Source organism: Monodelphis domestica, chromosome 4 (assembly GCF_027887165.1).
Source record: "Monodelphis domestica isolate mMonDom1 chromosome 4, mMonDom1.pri, whole genome shotgun sequence".
In the NCBI taxonomy this organism is placed as follows: domain Eukaryota; kingdom Metazoa; phylum Chordata; class Mammalia; order Didelphimorphia; family Didelphidae; genus Monodelphis; species Monodelphis domestica.
Genome location: NC_077230.1, coordinates 392,394,493 through 392,417,202, shown reverse-complemented (window position 1 = coordinate 392,417,202; position 22,710 = coordinate 392,394,493). Strand labels below are relative to the sequence as shown.

General features: G+C 45.4%; 1 protein-coding gene across 1 annotated transcript in view; it reads left to right on the top strand.

The window, feature by feature from the left end:
* The first annotated feature begins 7,042 nt into the window (after window positions 1-7,042).
* LOC100026075 (protein-arginine deiminase type-1) overlaps window positions 7,043-22,710 on the top strand; it is a 39,651-nt gene continuing 23,983 nt past the window's right edge. Inside the window, exon 1 of the mRNA XM_056795701.1 lies at window positions 7,043-7,229. Coding sequence (XP_056651679.1) covers window positions 7,138-7,229 — 92 coding nt within the window. The 5' untranslated portion in view covers window positions 7,043-7,137. The remainder of the gene's footprint in view (window positions 7,230-22,710) is intronic.

The following is a 22,710-nucleotide window of genomic DNA, read 5'->3' as shown; positions in this document are numbered from 1 at the left end:
GGGGGCCAGGGTCAGGAGTCAGGGAGACTTTCATTCAAATCTGGCTTCAGGCACTTATTAGCTTGCCCATGATTGCCTCAGTTTCCCCATCTATAAAATGAGTGGAAAAGGACTTTCATTTAAATGTCAAGAGGTTGATATCTCTGGATCTGTCTTAGATAAAGATCTCAGAGCCCTCCTCAGAGGTCGAATTCTCACAGTCTGTCTGAGAATGGGTCCAAGTGCCCCCACCTCCACCTTCTTTTAGTTTCCCATAACTAGATTGCTGACTGTTCCATGAACCCCAGATGATTCCTGGAATCATTACCTTGCCCCAACCATTATCTTACCAGTTGCATTATCTACATTCTTGTTACACTTTCCCATAGACCTTTCTCATAGATGATTGTAATTCCTGTGGTTTTTACCTTTAAAAGATCTCCCAGTTTGCAATAAACTTGAACCCATTGCCACCAGCATTGGGTCCCTTCTGACCCCACACAGTGATTGTGACTGTGATTCATCTTTTCCCTTGCCCTTATCTTCAGGTGAGGTCCTTCATACTTCTACCTTTGCATTTCCTCTTACTATTTTCCCTCTTCCTTACCTGTGGATCTCTGGTCCCAGTCCTGCCCCTCCTCTGGGGCTTTAACATTCAAATCTGGCCTCAGACCCTTATTAGCTTACCCCTGATTGGCTCAGTTTTCCCATCTGTAAAATGAATTGGAGAAAGACCTTCAGTTCAAATCTGGCCTCAGACACTTATTAGCTTAACCCTGTTGGCCTCAGTTTCTTCATCTATAAAATGAGCTGGAGAAGGAAATAGCAAACCACTCCAGTCTCTCTGCTCAGAAAACCCCACAGGGGGTCACAAGGACTCAGATACGACTGAAATGACTGAGCAAGAACAACAACCTTCTCCCATCTGACCATCAGATCAAGTTCTGCCACCTTTGTGAAGTGACTGACCAAATGTCACATGGCATGAGAGTACGATGGAGAGAGACAAGGAATCAGAAGACTTGGCTTCAAGTTTCCCCTTACATAATAGCTGTGTGATCCCAAGCAAATCTCTTACCTTCTCTTTGCCTCAATTTCCTCCCCTGTAAAATGGAAGCCTTCCAGTTCCCTTCCAGGTCTATATCCATGATTCTATGAACTTGTTCAGAGTCACATGCCAGTAAGAACCTGTATAGGATTGAAAGTCAAATCTTCCTGATTCTAAGCCCAAGGCTCTAGCTAAGGTACCTTAGAAAGTCTCTAGTTCAACTCCCTTCATTTTACAGAGGAAGAAACTGAGGCATAGATTGGTAATCACTTGCCTAGAGTTATATGGATAACTTTGGCACAGCCAGGATTCAAATCTGGTCTTCTGCCTTCAAATCCAATATTCTTTACATGGTACCATATGGATGGCGATAGAGGGAAGGAGAAGAAGTTCCTCAAGAAGTCAGGTGAGAGCCAAATAGCCCTGGGCACTGAGAGTTCTGATTCGAGCCACTGCTCCGCTCCACTCCACCCCACCATCAGCCCCATTCCTTTGACCTCTTCTCTCCTGGTAATTATGGATACGGGCCAGTGGGGTCTGAGCTTCATTTCTTTTCTTTCAATGAGTCACTGGCGCATGTGGCTTCCTGTCATTAGGGCCAGGGCTGACCTGGGCAATCATGGGAATGTATCTTTCTCCCTCACTCAGGCTGAGTCAAAGGCCCTCTGTTTGCCCTCCTCATTAGCCTTTTCCCCACTCATATTCCTGCCTCCCTGGGATGGGTTGGGGAAGGGTGGTGGTGAGAGGAAAAGAAGGGAACACTAGGATTTCTGAGGAAGCTATGGGAGGAAAGGGTTAGAAGAGATGTACTCAGGATAGCTTAGGAGGCTCAATGGATAGAGAGCCAGGTCTAGAGATGGGAGGTCCTGGGTTCAAATTTGACCTCAGCTGGGTGACTTTGGGTAAGTCACTTAACCCCCATTGCTTAGCCCTTATTGATCTTCTGCCTTAGAACCGATGCATAGTATTGATTCCAAGACAGAAGGCATGGGTTTATAAAAAGAAGAAGAAATGTACTCCCTTCTTTGTCCTAGACCCTGTACTGAGCAGGAGGCTGCCAGAAATGGGCCTTGCGAGACTCATGGCTTCCTTGCCTGATCAATCTCTCTTCTACCAAGAATAGATATGCCCTCTGCTTCTGGTCCCTGATAGCTCTGAGCTCCAGCCTAGAGTTAGTCAGGGGAGAGGCTCATGAGTTCAGGGTGGAGACTGAGACTGATGGGAATAGAAGAGATTCTATCTCTTAGGAGATCTGAGCTCCAGAAAACTAGGGATTGCCACCACTGGAATAATCACATTCAGCATCCAATGTCAAATTGCTAGAATCCTGGGATATTAGAACTAGAAAGGGATTCAGAACTCAGAGAGTTAGAATGGAAAATGACAGAACTGGAAAAGACTTGTAATAATCTCCAGACCAGATTGAAGATTGTATTAATGTAGGGAATTCTTATTGTTAAAGCTCTCACGAACATTGGAGCTTCAAGAGACTTGAGAACAGAGGATATTAGACTAGAGACTGACCTCAGCACACAGAACATCAGAGATGGTAGGCCTTAAAACACAAAATACCAAGATTGGACTGACCTTAGAACAGGGAATGTCAGAGCTGGGAGAGAGCTTAGAACAAGAGTGTCAGAGCTGGGAGAGGCCTTAGAACAGAGAATGTCAGAGTTGGGAGGGAACTTAGAACAGAGAATGTCAGCGCTGGGAGAGAGCTTAGAACAGAGGATGTCAGAGCTGGGAGGACTCTTAGAACAGAGAATGTCAGAGCTGGGAGAGAGCTTAGAACACTGAATGTCAGAGTTGTGAGGGAGCTTAGAACATGGAATGTCAGATCTGGGAGAGAGCTTAGAACATGGAATGTCAGAGAGAGGGCCCTTAGAGCACAGAATGTCAGAGCTGTGAGGGATCTTAGAACATAGAATGTCAGAGCTTGGAGGGCTTCTAGAACATGCATATAATGTGAGTTTGGGAAAAATTCTTAGAAGATAGAATCTCAGAACTGAAAGAGGATTTAGAAAATGGATTATCAGGGTAGGATGAGATCTTAGATATGAGAGTTTCTTTTCCACTCCCATGCCTTCCTGCCATTTTATATGAGAGGGAACTGAGGCCTAGAGGACATCAGTCAATAAAAATTTATTTATCACCTACTGGACATTGTGCTAAGTGTTAAAGATACATCAAAAGACAAAAGATGGTCTTTTAACTCAAACAGATGAAAAAGCAATTTGTACAGGCTCAGAGATGGGAGGTCCTGGTTTCAAATCTGGTCTCAGATATTTTCTAGCTGTGTGACCTTGGGCAAGTCACTTAATCCCCATTGCCTAGCGCTTCTGTCTTGGAACCAACATCTAGTATTGATTCTAAGACACAAGGTAGGGGTTTTAAAAAAAGCAATTTATATAAGATAGTCAAGCAGATTGGGGACAGGAGTGGAGACTAGACCAGGATCTCTTGCCTCATGGTCCAGTATGCTTTCTACCACCCTAGGCTGCCTCTCAGCTCTGGCCAATTCAGGCCACTGGCACATCTGTTGGACCTGGTGCTTCTACAGAGATGGGTGGGCTGGGTGTGATGCCTCATAGCATCCCTCTGTGTCTTGCAGGTTCACCTCTCCCTGCTGTCAAAGACTAATCCATCATGACTTTAAACCTGAAACCAATGCTAGGAATGCTTTGTACATTTCTCTTTTGGTGTGGTACGTGGGGAGAGCCCAGCCTTTCTGTCTTAAAAGCAAATGTTATTAACTCCTTTCAGGAAGTATTCTTTCTCTCCTTCCTCTTTCTCCCTCTCCCCCACCCTACTCCTCTACTAGGGGATCCCATGGGCAGAACTGTGACTCTACTCAGAGTGAGAGCTCCCTGATGACAGGAACCGTGTCTTCCCCCACCATTAAAATGCATCCTATTAGAGTGGGGGGAAATGCTGCATTTGGAGACAAGAGAGACCTGGGTTTGCCCCCAGCTGTGTGGCCATGGGCAAGTCCCTTAGAAGTCCCCTCTATAAGTCCATTTCATTATTTGTAAAGTGGGCAGCTAGGTGGCTCAGGACTTCGAGTGCCCTGTTTCCGAACCCTCTCCTCCTTTTCTCTAAAGCAGCACCCTCAGAAGAACATCCATCTCCCTTCTCCATGCATTTCCCACAGAGCTGGCTGGCAGGCTTTCCTTATTTCTTACCATTTAGAGTCTTCTACTTCCTTGAGTGCTCATCTCAGATGCTGCCTCCTACAAGGAGCCTTCCCTTTACTGGTCCTTCGGATGATGTTCTCTCCCTCCTTGTAATATCTTCTCACATATTACATGCTGGAGTAGTAATATAAGCTCTCTAAAGGCAAGAATTGGATTTTGTTGAAAGTCTTCCAGCAGCTGGGCATCTAGGTGGTGCAGGGGACAGAGTGACAGACCTGGAGTCAGGGAGACTCATCTTCATAGTTCAAATCTGGCCTCAGATGCTAACTTGCTGTGTGATCCTGGGAAAGTCACTTAATCCTGTTTGCCTCAGTTTCTTCATCTGTAAAATGAGCTGGAGAAGGAAATGCCACATCACTCCAGTATCCTTGCCAAGAAAAACCCAATTTGGGTCTAGATGTATTGAACACTACTGAGTAACAAAAAGTGGGCAAAATAACTGGTACTTACATCCTAGTGTTATTGTTTGGATAATAAGAATAACAATTGTAACACTTTAAAGCTTGCTAAAATTTGCTTCATACCTCTCTCACTTTATCCTTAAAGCTACTCTGAGAGGGTGGCATGATTATTATCCCCATTTTACAGATGAGGAAACTGAGGATAAAACCCTTAGCAAACCTTAACATCTAAAGGTAGCTAAGTGGCACAGGGTTAGACCTGGAGTCAGAAAGATGTGAATTCAAATCTAGCTGCAGGCTCTTACTAGCTACATGATCCGGTCAAGCCATTTCAGGGTTGTCTGCCTCAGTTTCCTCATATGTAAAATAGGGATAATAATAGCATCTACATTCCAGTTATTATGAGGACTGAATGAGATAATATTGGCAAGTACCATATAAATGCTAATTGTTGCTGTGAATTTTATTATTCACATATCAGCTGCTCTTATTAGACTGAAAGATCCCTGAATGACTCCCCATCAGTCCAGGAGATCCCAGAGGGCAGGGGCTGTGGTGCTCCCTCAGAGTGGACTATGTCTCCTCCCCCTTCAGACTGGGAGCCCTCTGAGGGCAAGGACAAACAAACCAAGCGTCTAGGGAGCAGGCCAAGGCACCTGGCAGGGCCAGAATGTTTCTGTTCTTGCTTCGGGGCTTCTTTAAATGATCAGTTCAAATCCTACCGTTAGCAGGAGGCCTTTTTTTTTGTCTTTGCAGCCCCCCCCCCCACTCCATAAACATCTTATCTTAAGCCTTCCCTCTAAGATTGCCTGCTCTCTACTCTGTATAGCCTGTATGCCCATGGCTATTCGCAAATCCTTCCCCAGTGGAAAGTTAGCTCTTTGAAGGCAAGGACCCCGTTTTTAATCTTTCTCTGTATCCCTACACATTTAGCATGGTGCCTGGTGTACAGTAAATGCCTAATCGTTTCTTATTGATGGACTGGGGGGGGGGGCAGGGAACAACGAGGCATTGAAGAGAACTGGATTTTTCATATCTCCTGCTCCCCACTTTTGCCAGAGCCCTCTGTGGGCAATGATGTCCTTTCAAGTGATGGATAAAGGAAAATCCTGGCCTTCATCCCCACTATGCACAAAGGAAGGACCAAGATTGTTGGTCTTAAATGGGGATGGACCTGTTTGTACAAAAATATTTACAGCTGCGCTCTTTGCAGTGGCAAAAATATTGGAAACTGAGGGGGTGTCCCTTGATTGGGGAACAGCTGAACAAAGTGTGCTCTATGACGGTGATGGAATACTAGTGTGCAGTAAGGAAGGATGAACAGGATGATTTCAGAAAGAGCAAGAAAGACCTCCACGAACTGATGCAGAGTGAAATAAGCAAAACCAGGAGAACTTTATACACAGCAAACGAAACATTGTGGGACAACCAACTTGGCTAGACTTTGCTACTAACAGCAGCACAATGATCCAGAACAATTCTGAGGGACTTAGGACAGGGAATGCTCTCCATCTCCAGAAAAAGAACTGTTGGGGTAGCATCTGATTTATCAATTGTTTATATGGGTATATGATTTAGGGTTTTGGATTTATAAGATTTTTCACTTATAAAAATAAATAATATGGAAATAGGTTTTGAGTGATAAACACATGTATAACCCAGTGGAATTGCTTGTCAGCTCTGAGAGGGGGGAAGGGAAGAGGGGAGGGAGATAACATGAGTCAAATAATCTTGGAAAACTTCTGCGAAGCTTTGTTACTGGAATAAAATAAAGAAAAAAAATTTCTGGTCTGATGGCCCCAGGCATTCCCAGCCCCCAGTCCTAAGCTGGAGGACCAGCATGATTGCATGCATTTATGTGTAAGTATGTAAGTGTGTGTGTGTGTGTGTGTGTGTGTGTGTGTGCAATAGTCCAAGCAGAATCTGGTTATGCCATGCCATGGAGGCTTCAGAGCATTGGTTCAAGAGTCAGAGGAGCTGAGTTCAAATCCTACCTCTGCTCCTTGTTAGCCGTGTATAATTAGGCTAGTCATTGATCATCTCTAAGCCTTGATTTCTTTATCTATAAAATGAGGGGGTTGGACAAGATGGGTTCTAAAGTCCCATCCATGTATGGAAACTTTGTGGTTTGTCTTTCCTCATACTTGCAGTCTTCAGGGGAAGGTGGTCCCCCAAACCTGTCTATAGGTTTGAAAGCACTTATCCTCCTGCCTTTCCTGAGCCACAACCCCCCAATTGCCTCGGATAACTTCTGTACATGAATACCTCCCAGATGCCAGATTGACAGCCTCTTAGCACCTAATCATGGAGCCCTGGGCATGGGGCCAGGAGGTGGGGACAAGGACTGTAGCTAATCAGGTCACAGGGCGAAATTAAAAGGCAGGCGGAGGAGGGCAGCCCATCAGTCCTTGTTCCTCCTCTTCCCTCACTCCTCTGTTCAGTGCACCCCACCTGCCGGAGCCTGGAGGACTGTGGGCTGGCTCCGGAGGGGGGAGGCACCCACTCTCTTCTGAGCATGGCCCAGCAGAGAACAATCCGGCTGTCCCTGAAGAAGCCTACCCATGCTGTCTGTGTGGTGGGCACTGAGATCTCAGTTGACATCTATCGGTAAGAGTCTAGTCTCCAAGCTGGTCTCTTTTCATCCAGTAGGGCTCTCTGCCTTCCAGGAATTGAGGGTGGGGGTGAGGATCTGCTCCACACTCTTGCTGGGGGATTTGGGAAGCACTCTACAGGTTGCCTCCAATCAGGTGAACCTGCCCCACTGGAAACGTTACCGGATCGCTGCCAAGGACAAGAGATGTTTTGACAGGATAGAAGGTGGAGCTGGCAGCAGTGCTAGGAAGTAGCAACTTTGTCTGCTGTTTCAAGTGGGGAATTACGCCACCGGAAATCACACTGAGGAGCATGGTTTGGGGTGGGGGGAAATCCAAAAGTAGGGACCTCATTGATTGGACTGTGGGCACTTGGGAAGGATGGGACCATGCCTGGACCTCTCACCAGTTTCCAAGCTTCCAGGGACTTGGCACAAGAAGCTTGTCTCTTAAAGGCGTAGTGAGATAAGGAGATAAAATATTTGGGAGTTTATGGGAATGGAAGGAGGATGTGGGTGAAAAAGTCATCCCATCCCTCTCTTCTTTCATCACTTGGATAAACCTGAGCTCTCTTGGTCTCTCTGCCTTGGGCTCTGCCTTGAAGTCAGGAGACCCAATTCTGTTGCCGATCCATTGTGACCGACTTTTGAAAGTGATTTTTCTTCTTTGAGACTCAGTTTCCTCCTTTGTAAAGTGAGGGGATTGGACTAGATAGATGGTTTCTACCTCTGCCCTCCCCCCCAACAGCTTTGACATTGTGGGTTCCAAAGACCCTCCCAGCTCTGACAGTCGGTGTTCTAAGGTCCTTCCAGCTCTGACATTCTATGTTTTAAAACCATTTCCATCTCTGAAATTCTGTATTCTGAGCACCCTTCCAGTTCGGATTATCCATGACTCTCTGGTTCTTTGCCACACCAGAACACCAGAGGTGGTTCAAGTGTTCCCGGTGATAGGGGAGATTGTTACTTTGTGGGGTCAGGGGGATCCAGAGTAATGAAACTTGGCCTGAGAAGGGAACATCGGCTTATCTGGTTTTGAAGAACATTGCCTAGGTCTGCCCTACCTCAGTATAAAGGCTTTGAGTTCTAGAGGTGAAGAGGTAAGACTCATCATCATCCAGTAACTCCGGCTTTTCCAGGTCCTCTCATGACCCTGGTAGTCAGTCCAAGACCAAATTGGTGTGGGCCTGTTCTAAGTTCTAGCATAAATCCAGATGTAGATCTGGAATCAGAGGACTTGACTCCAAGGCAGACCTACTAGTTGCAAACCCCTCTATTGCTCTGATTCTTGATTTTTCTCATGTGTAAAATGGGAATAATGCACTATCTAGCACATAGGGCTCTTGTGAGGACAGTATTTTGTAAACATTAAAGCACTTTAGGTTGGAAGTTCTTTTTATCTCCCTTCTTATGTGATCCCTTCTAAGGATGCCAAAGTGGATGTGCTGGACCAAAGGTTGGCTTAGAAGATCTCTGACAATTGTCTCTGCTTTATTAGCTCTTTTGTATAAAGAACATAGTGTTGGGTTTGGAGGCAGAGAAGCTGGGTTCAAATCTTGGTTCTGCCACTTAGTACCTGTGTAACCTTCAGCAAATTATTTTGCTTTTTCTGTGCCTCAGTTTCCTCATCTGTACAAAGAAAGAATTGAACAAGATGATCTGTCTTTTTTTCCCCAGCTTTAAATCTCTGAGAGCTCTAAGTTTCCATGTAGTACAATGGAAAGGGTGCTGGATTTGGGAGTGACATCACTTGGGTTCAAATCTTAGCTCTGCTCCTTACTACCTGGGTAACTCTAGACCAATCACATAGCCTCTCTCTGCCTCAGTTTCATCATTTGTGAAGTCAGGAGTGGGGGTTGGACTAGATAATTTCTAAGCCAGCTTCTAGCTTTGTGATCTTAATCTAGCTCCAAAGTGGGAGGGTTAACAAAGGGAAAAGGTATCTCATAAATTTCTGTCTTAAGTCAACTGGCATCTCCAATGGTATAGGGATGGATGATAAAGGAGGTGGGAAAAAGGGAGCCCCCCTTTTTCCTGCTTCAGTAGAGGTTCCAAGCTCCCAAAGGTAGTGGCTTCCTAACATTGGTGTTGAGACAAGCACCCTGGAGTTCAGGCCAGGAAGGCCTCAGCTAGAATCTTACCTTTGGCACTGACTTCATCTCTTAGGACCTCGGTTATCTTATCTATGAAATTGCCTGGTTAACCTCAGTTTCCCAAGAAAAGTGCTTTGTAAACCTTAGAGCCTTCAAACAATGAGGACCAGTACTCTGCTCCCCATTTCCTCCTCCTGTTTCCATGCCAAAGGCTGAGGACCTTTAGAAGATACAAGGTACCTTTAGTGATGTCCCCCCTCCCTGCTAGAGGGCATCTATTTCTTGCCCCAGAAATGCCCGTAGAATGTGAGCTGAAACTAATTCCTCTGGAATAATTATAGCCAGTCACACTGATGGGTGGCACTAAAATGTTTTTGACAGACATGATCCTATTTGAGCTTCACAAATTTTAGCTTCCCCTGTAAAGATGGTGTTATTATTGTCCCCATTATACAGATAAGGAAGCTGAGGCATGAGAGGTATAAGTGACTTGCCCAGTGTCACGCAGCATCTAAGACACAGGATACAAACCCAAGTCTTTCTGACTAGGGACATCAAGATGGCACATCGGATTGAGTATTGAGCCTGGAGTGAGGAGGGCCTGAGTTCAAATCTTGTCTCAGACATTTACCAGCTGTGTGATCCTGGCATGTCACTTCACTCTGTTTGACTCTGTTTCCTCCTCTGTAAAATGAGCTGGAGAAAAATGGCAAACCACTCCAGGATCTTTGCCGAAAAAAACAAACTGTGGTCACAAAGAGTCAGACACAACTGAAAAACAACTGAATGACAACTTTCTGACTCCAGGTTCATTACACTTTCCCCTCTGTCACTCCATGTTGCTTTTCTCCTGATCTGATGTCCCTTTATCCCCTTTCTGCTAATTCTAAGAGGAAAGGGGGAGAGGTGGATGAGGGATGCTGAGCAGGAAGAGCATACCCTTTTGGGATCTCCAAGTATTTTAGAGCACCCTTCAGAAGTGGAATTCAGATACAGTGGAGGGGGAGATGGCATGGCTATTTTTGGTTGTGTAATGATTGAAATTCTCCAGAGGCCATATTTCTTAATTCTAAGATAATTTATTAATTGACCAGTCAAGACATCCTAAGCTGGTCAAAGGATTCTCTCGATAAATCCCAAACCTTGAAATTCCTGGCCCGCTGACATCTTTACCTGGTAAATAGCTAATTTGAAGTGGCCCATCAAACCTTCAACCCTTCTCCAGATTGATAGACAATGTTGTCACATAGGTAGAAAAAGAATCATTGTTAGCCAGAATTTGTGCAAGGAACATATTCCCAAGGACAAAGAAAATGCAAAAACCTATGAGCTGGATGATGCCTGAGATCCAAGACCTCAACAGCATAATTCTCTGTAACATACAAGGATTTCTAGTCCAGGGCTCTGATATAAGAATTAATGCAGTTTATGAAAAATAAACTCGCCCAATTGGATCTGGCTCTGTTGTTGGCTGGTTTGACAGGAAGAAGATTCCAAGAGCCTAGTGGAAGGGCAGTTGGAATTGGAACTAGAAGCACAAGTTCCCAATCCTACCTGGGTAACCCTGGGCAAGTTTCTGACCATAGTTAGACCTCTAAGTTTCCTAAGCTCTAAAAGGAGAGAGTTGAATTAGATGGTCTCTAAAGTTCCCCCCTATTCGTTATAATTCACGATCCTATGGATGTTTGGTTCCCAGTGATGACTACTGAATCCCCAGAACTCCTTTAATAGTCCTGGCTGAGGAGGACTAGGGGAGAAATATCCTCATCAGGAAGGCCATGACAGCTATTTTCTATCTCTGAGCTAGAGAAATCGAGGTTAGACTCAATGAAGAAGTTCCTAGTCCAGAGGGTAGTGAATAGTGATTTGGATGGTAGAAGGAGCGCATGGAATGACCTTCTTTTGGAGGGAATCATCTAGTCTTGCCATTTTATTTTATAGAGGAGTAAATTGAGGTTCAGATGGTAAAATGACTTTTCCAAGGTGGTACAATTAGTTGGTAGCAGAGATGGGAATTTCAACTCATGTACCCTGACAGCAAATCTAGTCCTTTACCTAACTGGCCCCACTGGGTTTAGGGGCCATGCTGACCAGAGGCAGGAGCTGGACTTGTTCCTCTCTCTTATCTCTTGGGGAGGCATGTCTTAGAGACAGGGATCTTGGCTTCCCCCAGGCTTGGCAGGTGTTTCTCACCAGCTTTGGGCCCTAACTGCTACTGCTGACTGGCCAAGTCTATGAGGAGGTGGCATGGCCCCCAGGGCAGACTGTTTGCCAACCACCTGACTGTGCCAACCTCCCAGGAGAGATGGGCTGTCATGGGGGTGACTTCACGGGAAGTGATTAATCACCCCAAAGGAGCCAATGGGACTTGGTTTGGAGAAATATTTGTGTTTCGGTGGCTAATTGCCTGATGGTTTGAACCTGGAGTGTCTTTTCCTTAAAGAGACCGGCAACCTTCCAGTTTGACCTTTCCCAGACTTGGCATGAAGCAGCAAAACTATTTCCCTTCCTCCCCAGGTCTTCTCTACTCCATGGTGTCTAAAAGAAGCCCTTGTAGCTTTGTTGAGCAGTCTCAAGATGGCAGATGGGTCAAGGAAGCTCCTTCATGATCCCCAATTCATTTGGGACTCTTCTGGCCAGCCTGTTCCTCCTCCCCTCAGAGGTCTTCCTAGTTCCCTGTCTGAGAACCTGGAGGGCATGGACCTTGGCCAAGCTCCCCAGCCCTGTCATAGCAATAAAGAGAGAGCCTGAGACTGAACAAAACCCCAAACAATGCAGTCCAGCTAATCTGGGGCTTAATTGGCAGCCCAAAGGCTTGGAGTCAGAGCCCTGTGGGGTGGAGGACGTTAATGAGTGTTTATGAACAAAACCAAAGAAGACATTGAGGATCTCTAACCCTTCTTGCCTGGCCTCACCTCCTGAGTCTTTGTTCTTCCTCTCCTGGTTTCTTTTCCTGATTGACCCCCAGAGTCCTCTGGTTAGTGCTTCATTGATGCTCCGAAGAAAATCTCTACCGATTTGCTTCCCGTTGACTCTCCTTTGACTCCCAATAGAACCTTCTGTTGGACAAAGTACAATTAAGTCAATGTTGATGGTGTCTGCCAGTGTATACTTCAGTCTGCCCTTGAAAGTAGCCACCTCTCTGCTGAGAGGCTGGAGGCCCACTCACCCACCCCAGCCTTTTTCTGGATCAGACTTCTGACATCAGTGTTCTTCAGGCTCCGCTTTTTTCACAACTTTCCTATGAATCTTCCCAAGTTTCTCTTAATTCTTCATATTCATTTTTTACAGTGATGTAATATTCTATCACACTCCTGCCCCACAATTTGTTCAGCCATTCCTACATTAATGCAGATTCCTGTTTACCTTTTTGAAGTATCTCTCTCCTTTTCTCTCTCCCTCCTTCTCTTTCTCCTTCTTTCCCCTATGTCTCTGTTTCTGTCTCTTTTATCCTCTCTTTTCTATACAAGTCTGTTTTTCCTTTCTATCCATCTCAGTCTCTGACTCTTTGTCTCTGTCTCTCTGTCTCTCTCCCTCCGTCCTTCCCTCTCTCTTTCCCTTTCTCTCTGTCTCCCTGTCTCTCTGCTCTCTCCCTCTGTCTCTCTCTATCCTTCGCTTCCTTTCTCTCTCCTTCTTTTTCTCTGTCTCCTTCTCTGTCTCTGTCTCTCTGTCTGTCAGTCTGTCAGTCTGTCTCTCTCCCTCTCTCCTTCCCTCCTTCCTCTCGCTTTCCCTCTTTCTCTCTACCTCCCTCTTTCTCTTGGTCTCCATCTCTCTCTGTCTCCCTCCCTCTTTCTCTTCCTCTCTCTCTCCCTCTCTCTCTGCTCTCTCTCTGTCTCTCTCCCTTTCTCCCTCCCTCCTTCCTTCCCCCCTCCCATCTTACATGATAACATTCAGAGAACCGTGGACATTAGAACAGAAAATATTTGAGATGGAAGAGGTTTTAGAACAAAAAATATCAGAGCTGGGAGGTCCTTAGAAGAGGTCTTAGTACATTGAATATCAGAACAGGGAGTGACTTCAGAGATTGCGTAATGCAATTCTCTTACTTTTCAGATGAGAAAACTGAGGCACAGGGAGGGAAATTGACTTCTTTTGTCACCTCCCCACCCTCATTTCCTAATTTTTGTCATTGAGCTCTTTCTCCTTTGGATTAGCTTCTTTCTGATCTGCTCTGCTTACTCGTGGCTGCCTAATGGCATTCTCCTTCCCTGAAGCTGCCTTCTTAATTGCGCCATCTTCTTAGGTTTCCCTTCCTTCCTAGTCTCCTTCTTCCTTGTCTCTCTTGGTCTTCTTCCCCTTCTCCCAAGTTCTACCACTTTAGCACTACCATTCTCTCCTTTTTGTCTTTCATCTCCCTTTACCCTTAGTGTGTCCCTAGGGTGTCCAAATCTCTCCCCAAAGCTGCTCTTCTTTCCCCACCCCCTCACCCAATGGAACAACTCCCACAGGCCAGTTTCCCTTTGCTTGAACACAGGCCTCATAGGTCTTTGGTTGAGTCCATGCTTCCTGGTTCATATACATGTCATCATTTTCTTGTCTTCTGTGGTTTGGTCCCTAGCCAGGAGAAAAGGTGATCATCAGTGTTGATGCCAGCTGGTCACCCATTAGACAGACCTCCAAGGTCCATCAGCTCAGCTGAGCGCTCATTACTTCTCATCAATCCATCTGCTTTGTTTTTAGCAACTCATTCTCTCATTCCTCATAGTGACCCTTCTAAGCCTTTGGGGGGCACTGACTATGTACAAAATCATGGATTTAAAGCTGGAAGGGAGCATAGAGGTATCCTAATACCCTATGGCTTACCTTGGGTAAATCACTTAACTTCCTTGCACCTCAGTTTCCTTATCAACAAAATGGGGGATTGACCTAGATGGCCCCTGAGATCCCTTCCAACTGAAAATCCAGAATCCAGGATCAATATGCCCAAGATAGAAGTCATTATATTGTTTCATACACCCCTACCACACACATACTTCTCTGTTACTGTTGAGGGCACCACCATCCTCGGTCCCTCAGGCTCCCAATCTAGGGGTCTTTCTGAACTCTTCTCCTTGAACTCTCATTCCCATATCCAATCTGTAGCCAAGGCCCATTGATTTTACCTTTGCAATATCTCTTCAGCATGCCTTCTTCTCTTCTCTGACATGGCCTTCACTCTGGTGCCTCATCACGCCACACCTGGATTGCTGACAGCCTGCCTGCCTCAAGTCTCTTTCCACTCCAACCTATCTCTTCTTCAGTCTTCAAAGTGATTTTCCTAAAGCACTCACCATGTCTTTCCTCCCCCTTCACCCCTTTAACACCACCTCCCCCATTCGATAAACTCCAGTGGCTCCCTATTGCCTCTAGGATCTGATACCACATGGTCTGTTTTGGCATTCAAAGCTCTTCCTAACCCTCTTACCTTTCTAGTCTTCTAGCCTCTTACTCCTTAACACGTACTCTTTAATCCAGGGGCTCTGGTTTCTTGGCCATCCTTTGAACAAGATCCTCCATTTTTGTGTTCTGGACATTTTCTCTGGCTGTCCCCCATACCTGGAATGTTCTCTCCTCATCTCTGGCTTTTCACTTTCCTGGCCATCTCCTACAGGAAGTCTTTCCTGATTCCTCTTCATTCTAGTTTCTTCCCTCTCTTATCCCATCTATAGTTTAAGGGTACATTTTGTTTACATGCTGTCTCTCCCCATTTGATCGTGAGCTCCTTGAGGACAGGGGCCCTCTTTTGCCTCTTTTTGGCATCCCCAGTGCTTATGTACACTGTCCCTGGCACATGATAGGTGCTTAATAAATGCTGACTGACTGACCTAGTTATTAAGTGCATCAGGACTTGAGGTCTGGGTCCAAATTCCCCTCCCCAAAGACAAACCCTTATATTGTTTTTTTAATTTTTGTTTATATAGTAATGCAAAACACACATCCATATTGGTCATGTTGCAAGAGCAACATCATTGAAAATCAAAATCCCATCAAAAAATTAAAAAAACCGTAAATACTGTGACATGAAAGAGAGGCTGCTTTGATCCACATCCATCTACTCCAACAGTTCTTTCTCTGGACCTGCTTTATGTTTAATAGTAACAGTCAACTCATCTACCTTTCTAAGGCCTACGACTGGTTTCAGGAAAGTGGGAGAGCTTTGTTTAGACGATTGAATCAAAGTCATTAAATGTCAGCTAAAAGGGTTTTAGAACCCAGAACATCAGAGCTGGGAGAGTCCTTAGAACATGGAATGTCAGAGCTGGGAGAGACCTTAGAACAGAGAATGTCAGAGCTAGGAGAGAGCTTAGAACAAAGAATGTCAGAGCTGGGAGAGACTTTGGAACAGAGAATGTCAGAGCTGGGAGAGACCTTAGAACAGAGGCTGTCAGAGCTGGGAGAGACCTTAGAACAGAGAATGTCAGAGCTGGGAGAGATCTTAGAACAGAGAATGTCAGAGCTGGGAGAGACCTTAGAACAGAGAATGGCAGAGCTGGGAGAGACCTTGGAACAGAGAATGTCAGAGCTGGGAGAGACCTTAGAACAGAGAATGTCAGAGCTGGGAGGGACCTTAGAACCCAGAATGTCAGAGCTGGGAGAGAGCTTAGAACAGAGACTGTCAGAGCTGGGGGAGCCCTTGGAACAAAGAATGTCAGAGCTGGGAGAACCCATTAAAACAGAGAATGTCAGAGCTGGGAGAGACCTTTGAACACAGAATGTCAGAGCTGGGAGGGACCTTAGAACAGAGAATGTCAGAGCTGGGGGAGCCCTTGGAACAGAGAATGTCAGAGCTGGGAGGGACCTTAGAACAGAGAATGTCAGAGCTGGGGGAGCCCTTGGAACAGAGAATGTCAGAGCTGGGAGAACCCATTAAAACAGAGACTGTCAGAGCTGGGAGAGACCTTAGACCAGAGACTGTCAGAGCTGGGAGGGACCTTAGAACACAGAATTTCAGAGCTGGGAGAGAGCTTAGAACAGGGAATGTCAGAGCTGGGAGGGACCTTAAAATATGGAATGTCAAAGCTTGGATGAGCTTTAGAACATCATTATGTAACCTATGGGCAGTGAGGTGGCACATGGATAGAGTTCCAGGTCTGGAGTCAGGAAGACCTGAGTTCAATCTGGCCTCAGATACTTCCTAGCTGTGTGACCCCAGGCAAGTTATTTCACCCTGTTTGCTTCAGTTTCCTCATCTGGAAAATGAGTTGGAGGAGGAAATGGCAAACCACTCTGGTATCTTTGCCAGGAAAATCCAAAATGGGGTCACAGAGAACTGGATATAACTGAACAACATGTACTCATAGCCCTCGTTCCTCAGAAAAAAAGCATCTAGGCTTCCCCAGACTAGTTTCAGTAATTGAAGACTCCTCAATCATAATGCAACAATTGCTCTTTCTCAGGGGGAAATTCTTTCTCTTTAGTCCCTCTGAGTCTCCCACCTTATTACATATGGCTCCCTGGCAGGGCCCTTTGGGTGTCTAAGTCTCTTTTTAGGTATCTAGCTGGCATTGCCTGAAGTTCTTCTCCTTCCTTTGGGTTCTTCCTTCTTCCCAGCATTCTGTAAAATGGAGACCTAACTCCAACCTGCACCTCCCCCTGACTGGTCATTTTTTTCATTGTGTTATTGATTCCTGTAGCACAGGTCAATATCAAATTCACAAGCACCTATTATGTGTTTTCTGTATGCCTAGTGCCTAGTGCAAGCATCAAGAAAGACAAAGCCTGCTCTCCTGAAGCTTTCAGTCTATTGAGGAAAAGAAAAACCTATAAAAGGAAGCTGAAAAGAGAAAGAGGGAAGGGAGATGAAGGAACTTAACCAGGTGCTCTGGAGAAAGTCCCGAAGAGGTAGGAGATCAATTTAGAGAGGAAAGAAAGCATTCAGAGGATGTCTGACCTTGGAAAAGTCACTTCTCTTAGAGCCTCAGTTTTCTCATCTATAAAATGAAAGACTCTCAAAAGTCCCCTCCCTACTGATGGCTTCAATAGCAGTGAGCTCCTCCTTCCTACATCCTCCACCAACCAGTCACACTGCCTCACTTGCTCTTATTGTACATGACATTCCATCCTCCTTCCTTATGTCTTGTGCTGGCTCTCTTTTCCTCATGCCCAGAATGCTCTCCTCCTGTCTCTTACCTTCCTTGGCTTCCTCCAAGACTTAGCTCAAATCTTACTTCCTTCAGGAAGCCTTTCCCAGTCCCTCCTGTGTCTTCCACATTCTCCACCTCCATCATAGCTGCCAATGTCCTCACCTCTTGGATTACCTTCCATCTACTTGTATTTATCTTGCATATACCTATTTATTTGCATGGTGTCTCCCCATTAGACTGTGAGCTCCTTTCTTTTTTCTGCCTATAGCTTACCATATACATTTATTTCCATGTTGCCTCTTCCATTAACCTGTAAGCTCCTCCAGGACAAAGGGACTGCCTTTTGCCTTTTTTTATCACCAGCTCTTAGCATGGTACCTGGCACACAGTAGGTGCTTAATACATGTTTGATGACTTTTAATACTTTCCTTTTTCTGCCTATAGCTTACTGTATATATTTATTCGCATGTTGTCTCTCCCATTAGACTGTAAGCTCCTCTAAGACAGGGGCTATCTTTTGTCTCTTTTTATATCCCCCAGTGCTTAGCATCATGCCTGGCACACAGTAGGTACCTCATAAATGTTTATGGAATAGAGTTGACTATATATATATATATATATATATATATATATATATATATATATAGTAGAGCTCTGGAGAGATGGCTGAGATCCTTCAGGAAAGGGGGGTCCATGACTCGTACCTCATCATGCTCTGTAGCCTTAATTACAGGGTACAGTTATCACACCCTCTCAAATCACTTAAATCCCAGCCAAATTAGAATAACTCTAACCCAGATCTCATCCTGCCCCCTCCCATTTCTGTGCCTTCAAACAAGTCCCCTTACCCCCTGTTTCTGGAATGGACTCAGCCCCTCTTGTCTCTGTCTGTTAAAGTCCCAACTTCATGACCCATCTCTTCTCTGATGCCCCTCCCTCTTCTTCTACCATTCCCCCAAGTAGTCTCCTGGAGGAGTACAATATGGCATCAGGGGAAATATAAGACTTGGAGTCAGGGTATGAGGGGGTTGAGTCTGACTTCTCTTACTTACTTGCCTGGGTTACCTTAGTCAAAAGAATTTCTCATAACTGATAGTATGCAGGGACAGCTGTGACATAGTGAATAGAGAGCCAGCTCAGAGGTGGAAAGTCCTGGGTTCAAATCCTGACACTGACACATTTTGGCTGTGATGATCCCAGGTAGGTAATTGAATGTCCCAGGGCTCTAAGTAAATCTCTAATGAAAAGTTGTACTTATAGAGGGAATTTCTTCATCTGGGAATTCTTTCTACCTATGAAATCACCTGTTCTGGCTGTATCCCAATTCAGATAGAACTCTAAGGTTTGAAAAGATCCTCACACACATGATCTCATTTGATCCTTATTTGCTTCCTGAGTTCAAATATGGTCTCAGACACTTCCTAGCTGTGTGACCCTGGGTAATTCACTTTACTCTTTGCCTCAGTTTACTCATCTGTAAAATGAGCTGGAGAAGGGGCAGGTAGGTGACTCAGTGGATAGAGAACCAGGCCTAGAGATGGAAGGTCCTAGGTTCAAATATGCCTAGTTGTATGACCCTGGACAAATCACTTAACCCCAATTACCTATCCCTTATCTGTCTTCTGCTTTGTAACCAACACTGATTATTGGTTCTAAGGCTGAAGGTAAAAGTTTAAGGGGAAAAAAAAAGATCTGGAGAAGGAAATGGCAAACTACTCCAATCTCTTTGTCAAGAAAATCTCATATATGATTTAGGGTTTTGGTCTTATAAGACTACTCTCTTGCAAATATGGAATATTTGATTTTGAGTGATAATACCTGTGTAACCCTGTGTCTTAGCTTTGGGAGGAGGGAGGAAGAGGGGAGGGAGACAACAAGAATCATGGAACCTTGGAAAACGTTTTTTAAAATTTAATTTTAAAATTTATTTGTTTTTAGATTTTTAGAAATTTTTATTTAATTAGTTAATTTAGAACATTTTCCCATGGTTCCATGATTCATGTTCTTCCCCCCCCTCCTCCCACCCCCTCCAGTAGCCAATGAGTAATTCCACTGGGTTTTACATGTGTCATTGATCAAGACCTATTTCCATATTATTGATATTTGTACCAGGGTGATCGTTTAGAGTCTGCATCCCCAATCATATCCCCATCAACCCATGTGATCAAGCAGTTGTTTTTCTTCTGTGTTTCTGCTCCCTCGGTTCTTCCTCTGGATGTGGAGAGCATCTTTCTCCCAAATCCCAAATCCCTCCTAATTGTCCTGGGTCATTTCATTGCTGCTAGTAGAGAAGTCCATTACATTTGATTGTACCACAGTGTATCAGTCTCTGTGTACAATGTTCTCCTGGTTCTGCTCCTTTCACTCTGCATCAATTCCTGGAGGTCAGAACCTTGGAAAACTTATGTGTAGATGTGTTACCAGAATAAAATAAATAAAAAATTAAAAAATAATAAATATAATAAATATACATATATATTTTTAAAAAGGAGAAAGGAAACTCCAAATGGAGTCATGAGCTGAACATGGCTAAAAGGACTCAATGAACAATGCAATCCTGTGAGGTGGGTGCTGTTTATTATCCTCATTTTACAGATGAGAGAGAGGTTGAATGTCAGAAACTGGATTCTTTTTATATTCTATCAAGACATGATGTTTCTTGAGTCACTTTCCCTCTCCAGGCCTCAATTTCCTCATCTGTAAAATATGGGGGTTGGACTAGAATGATCTCTAAGGTCCCTTTCCACTCTAAAATGCTGTGAAACAGCCCATCTCTCTGTCAGGCTCTCCTCTCCTGGATTCCTTCCCCTTTTGTGCCCTTATTCAAGAGCCCTCACACTCTTCTCCCCTTTTCCCTTCCTGGCCTCCTAGACTTGGCTGGGGAAGGAGCCAAGAGCCATGTAGAAGAAGGTGGGGCAGAGGAGCATTGGGCCACAAGCTCAGGCCCTCCGGCTTTCTGACTTAAGCAGTAATTATGGTGTACTTTGGGGGGAAGGGGGCCAGCGGTTGGGCTTAGGAATGTCTACCGTCCCTGCCCCAGGGCTCTTCAGATACCTCCCCACCTCAGGCTCTGATGCTAGAGACCTTGTCCGGCAGTGACATTCGTCATTGAATCCCACAAGTCTTTGCTGAACAAAAGCTAGGGGGTGCCCAGTTGTGTGCTAGGCCCCATGCTAGAAACAAACGAAGGGGAGATGTAGAGTTTGGAAATCTGGATTTGAATTCCAACCCAGCCCCTTTGGATGCTGGCCAAATGGTTTCCTTTTTCTGGGGCCCAGTTCAGAGGGGAAAGAAGGAATTTGAAAAAGATGGTCTAAATCCTTTCCTGCACTGGTATTCTAGGCTCCAATGAAGAGCTAGGGAGAGAAGGGCTTTGGCTGGGGTGGGAGCAAGTAGAAGGGCTGGAGAAGGAGACCCTCAAGTTTTGACAGAGGGCTGAAATCCTCACCCAGGGAAGCTCATTCCCAAAGCTGGCTTTCTGAGCTACCCTGGAGGACTTCAGGTCTATTCCCTCCTCTAGAAGGGGGCCACTTGGCCTGAAGTGTGGCCAAGGGAATAAGTCCTTCATGCCCCTTCAGCAATCTTTTTCTGGTCCCCTGGAGAGCAGGGGCTTAAGGAAGAGGACAACTGAACAGGAAAGCTTATGAATGTACCATCTCTCAGCCTTTTTCTCCAGAGCTATTTCTCTCTCTGTGTCTCTCTCTTTCTGTCTGTGTATCTCGATTTCTCTGATTTTCTCTGCCTTTGTCTCTCTCTGTCTGTATTTATCTTTCCTAGCTATAATAACTTAATAGTCCAGTGGTTAGTGTTGGACTTGGCTTCAGAAGTTTAATTTCTGCCTCAGATACTTCCTCCTTCTGTGACTCTGGGAAAGATACAGCGTTCCCCAGCCTCAATTTCCTCACTGTAAAATGAGGGTTTAACTAGATGGCTTCTGAGATCCCTCCCAGTTCGTCTGATCGACTTTTGTCTCTCTTTATCACAGTCTCTATGCCTTTCTGGTGCTATGTCTATCTGTCTTGGTCTCTCTATTTTGGTCTGTTTCTGTCTCTATCTCCTTCCCTCATCTTTCCATCCATCCCTGCCTTCCCTCTGTCTCTTTCTCTGTCTCTTTCCTTCTCTCTTCCTCCTTTCCTCTGACTCTTTTTGTCTATCTTTCTGTCTCTCTCTCCTCCCATCCTTTCTCCCCAATCTCTGTTTCTCTGTTTCTGTTTCTTTTTGTCTCTCTCTGTCTGTATCTGTCTCTCTCCCTCTTCCTCCCATTTCTCTCTCTCTCTCTCTCTCTCTCTCTCTCTCTCTCTCTCTCTCTCTCTCTCTCTCTCTCTCTCTCTCCCACCTCTCTCTCTCTTTCTCTCTCCCCCACTTCTCTCCCACCTCTCTCTCCTCTCTCTCATCTCTCTCTCTTTCTCCTCTCTCCCACCTCTCTCTCTCTTTCTCCTCTCTCTCTCTCCCTTTTCTCTTTTTTTCTGTCTCTATCTCTTTGTCTCCCACCCCCTCCCTTCTCTCTCTCCCCTGTCTCTTTTTTCTCTGGATCTCTTTGTCTCTCTCCCTCCTTTCCTTCCTCTTCCCCCCCCCCGTTCTCTCTCTTTCTGTCTCTTTTTTCTCTGTCTCTATCTCATTGTCTCTCTCCCTTCTTCCTCTTCCTATCCCCTCCCTTCCTCTCTGGCTCTGTTCTCTCTCTCCCCTGTCCCTCCTCTTCCCAACTAGTCCCACCTCTGGCTCTCTTTGTCTCTGTCCCAGTCCTTCTAGTTCCACCCTCCCAGGCTCTTGTGGAGTCACAGGGTATGAGGTGTACAAGTTTGTTATAGAGAGAGGGGGGTTGGAAGGAGGGGGAGGGGAATGCTCCCTTTAATTCTAGTCTATAGAGCACATTCCACAGAGCCATGATGGCTCCAGCTGGAGAAATATAAGGAGCCCACAGAGTAACCAACCCCCAGAGGCTGTGATGTCCAGATAAGGGATTCCACCCCAGCGGTGGCCAGAATGGCAGCCTCTAAATACAGGGAGAACATGTACCATGACAGAAGGAGAACACACCCAGACCTGGGAGGAATCCTAGCCCATGAACATAGAATGGCAGAGTTGGAAGAGGCTTTAGGCACTCTTTAACTCCTTCATTGTCCAAAGAAGTCCATTGAAGCCAGAAATAATTAACGCCACACAGCAAATTGATGATACCATGAAATGGGTTGGAAGTAACCTCAGTGACCATCAACTACACTCCATCTCTACATTGGCCTATGCTCAAAAATCATCCCACCTTGGCTTAAAAGACCTCCAGTGATCAGAGAACTCACCACCTCCAATTGGAGGTGGACGGTTCCACTTTGGGCCAGCTCTGT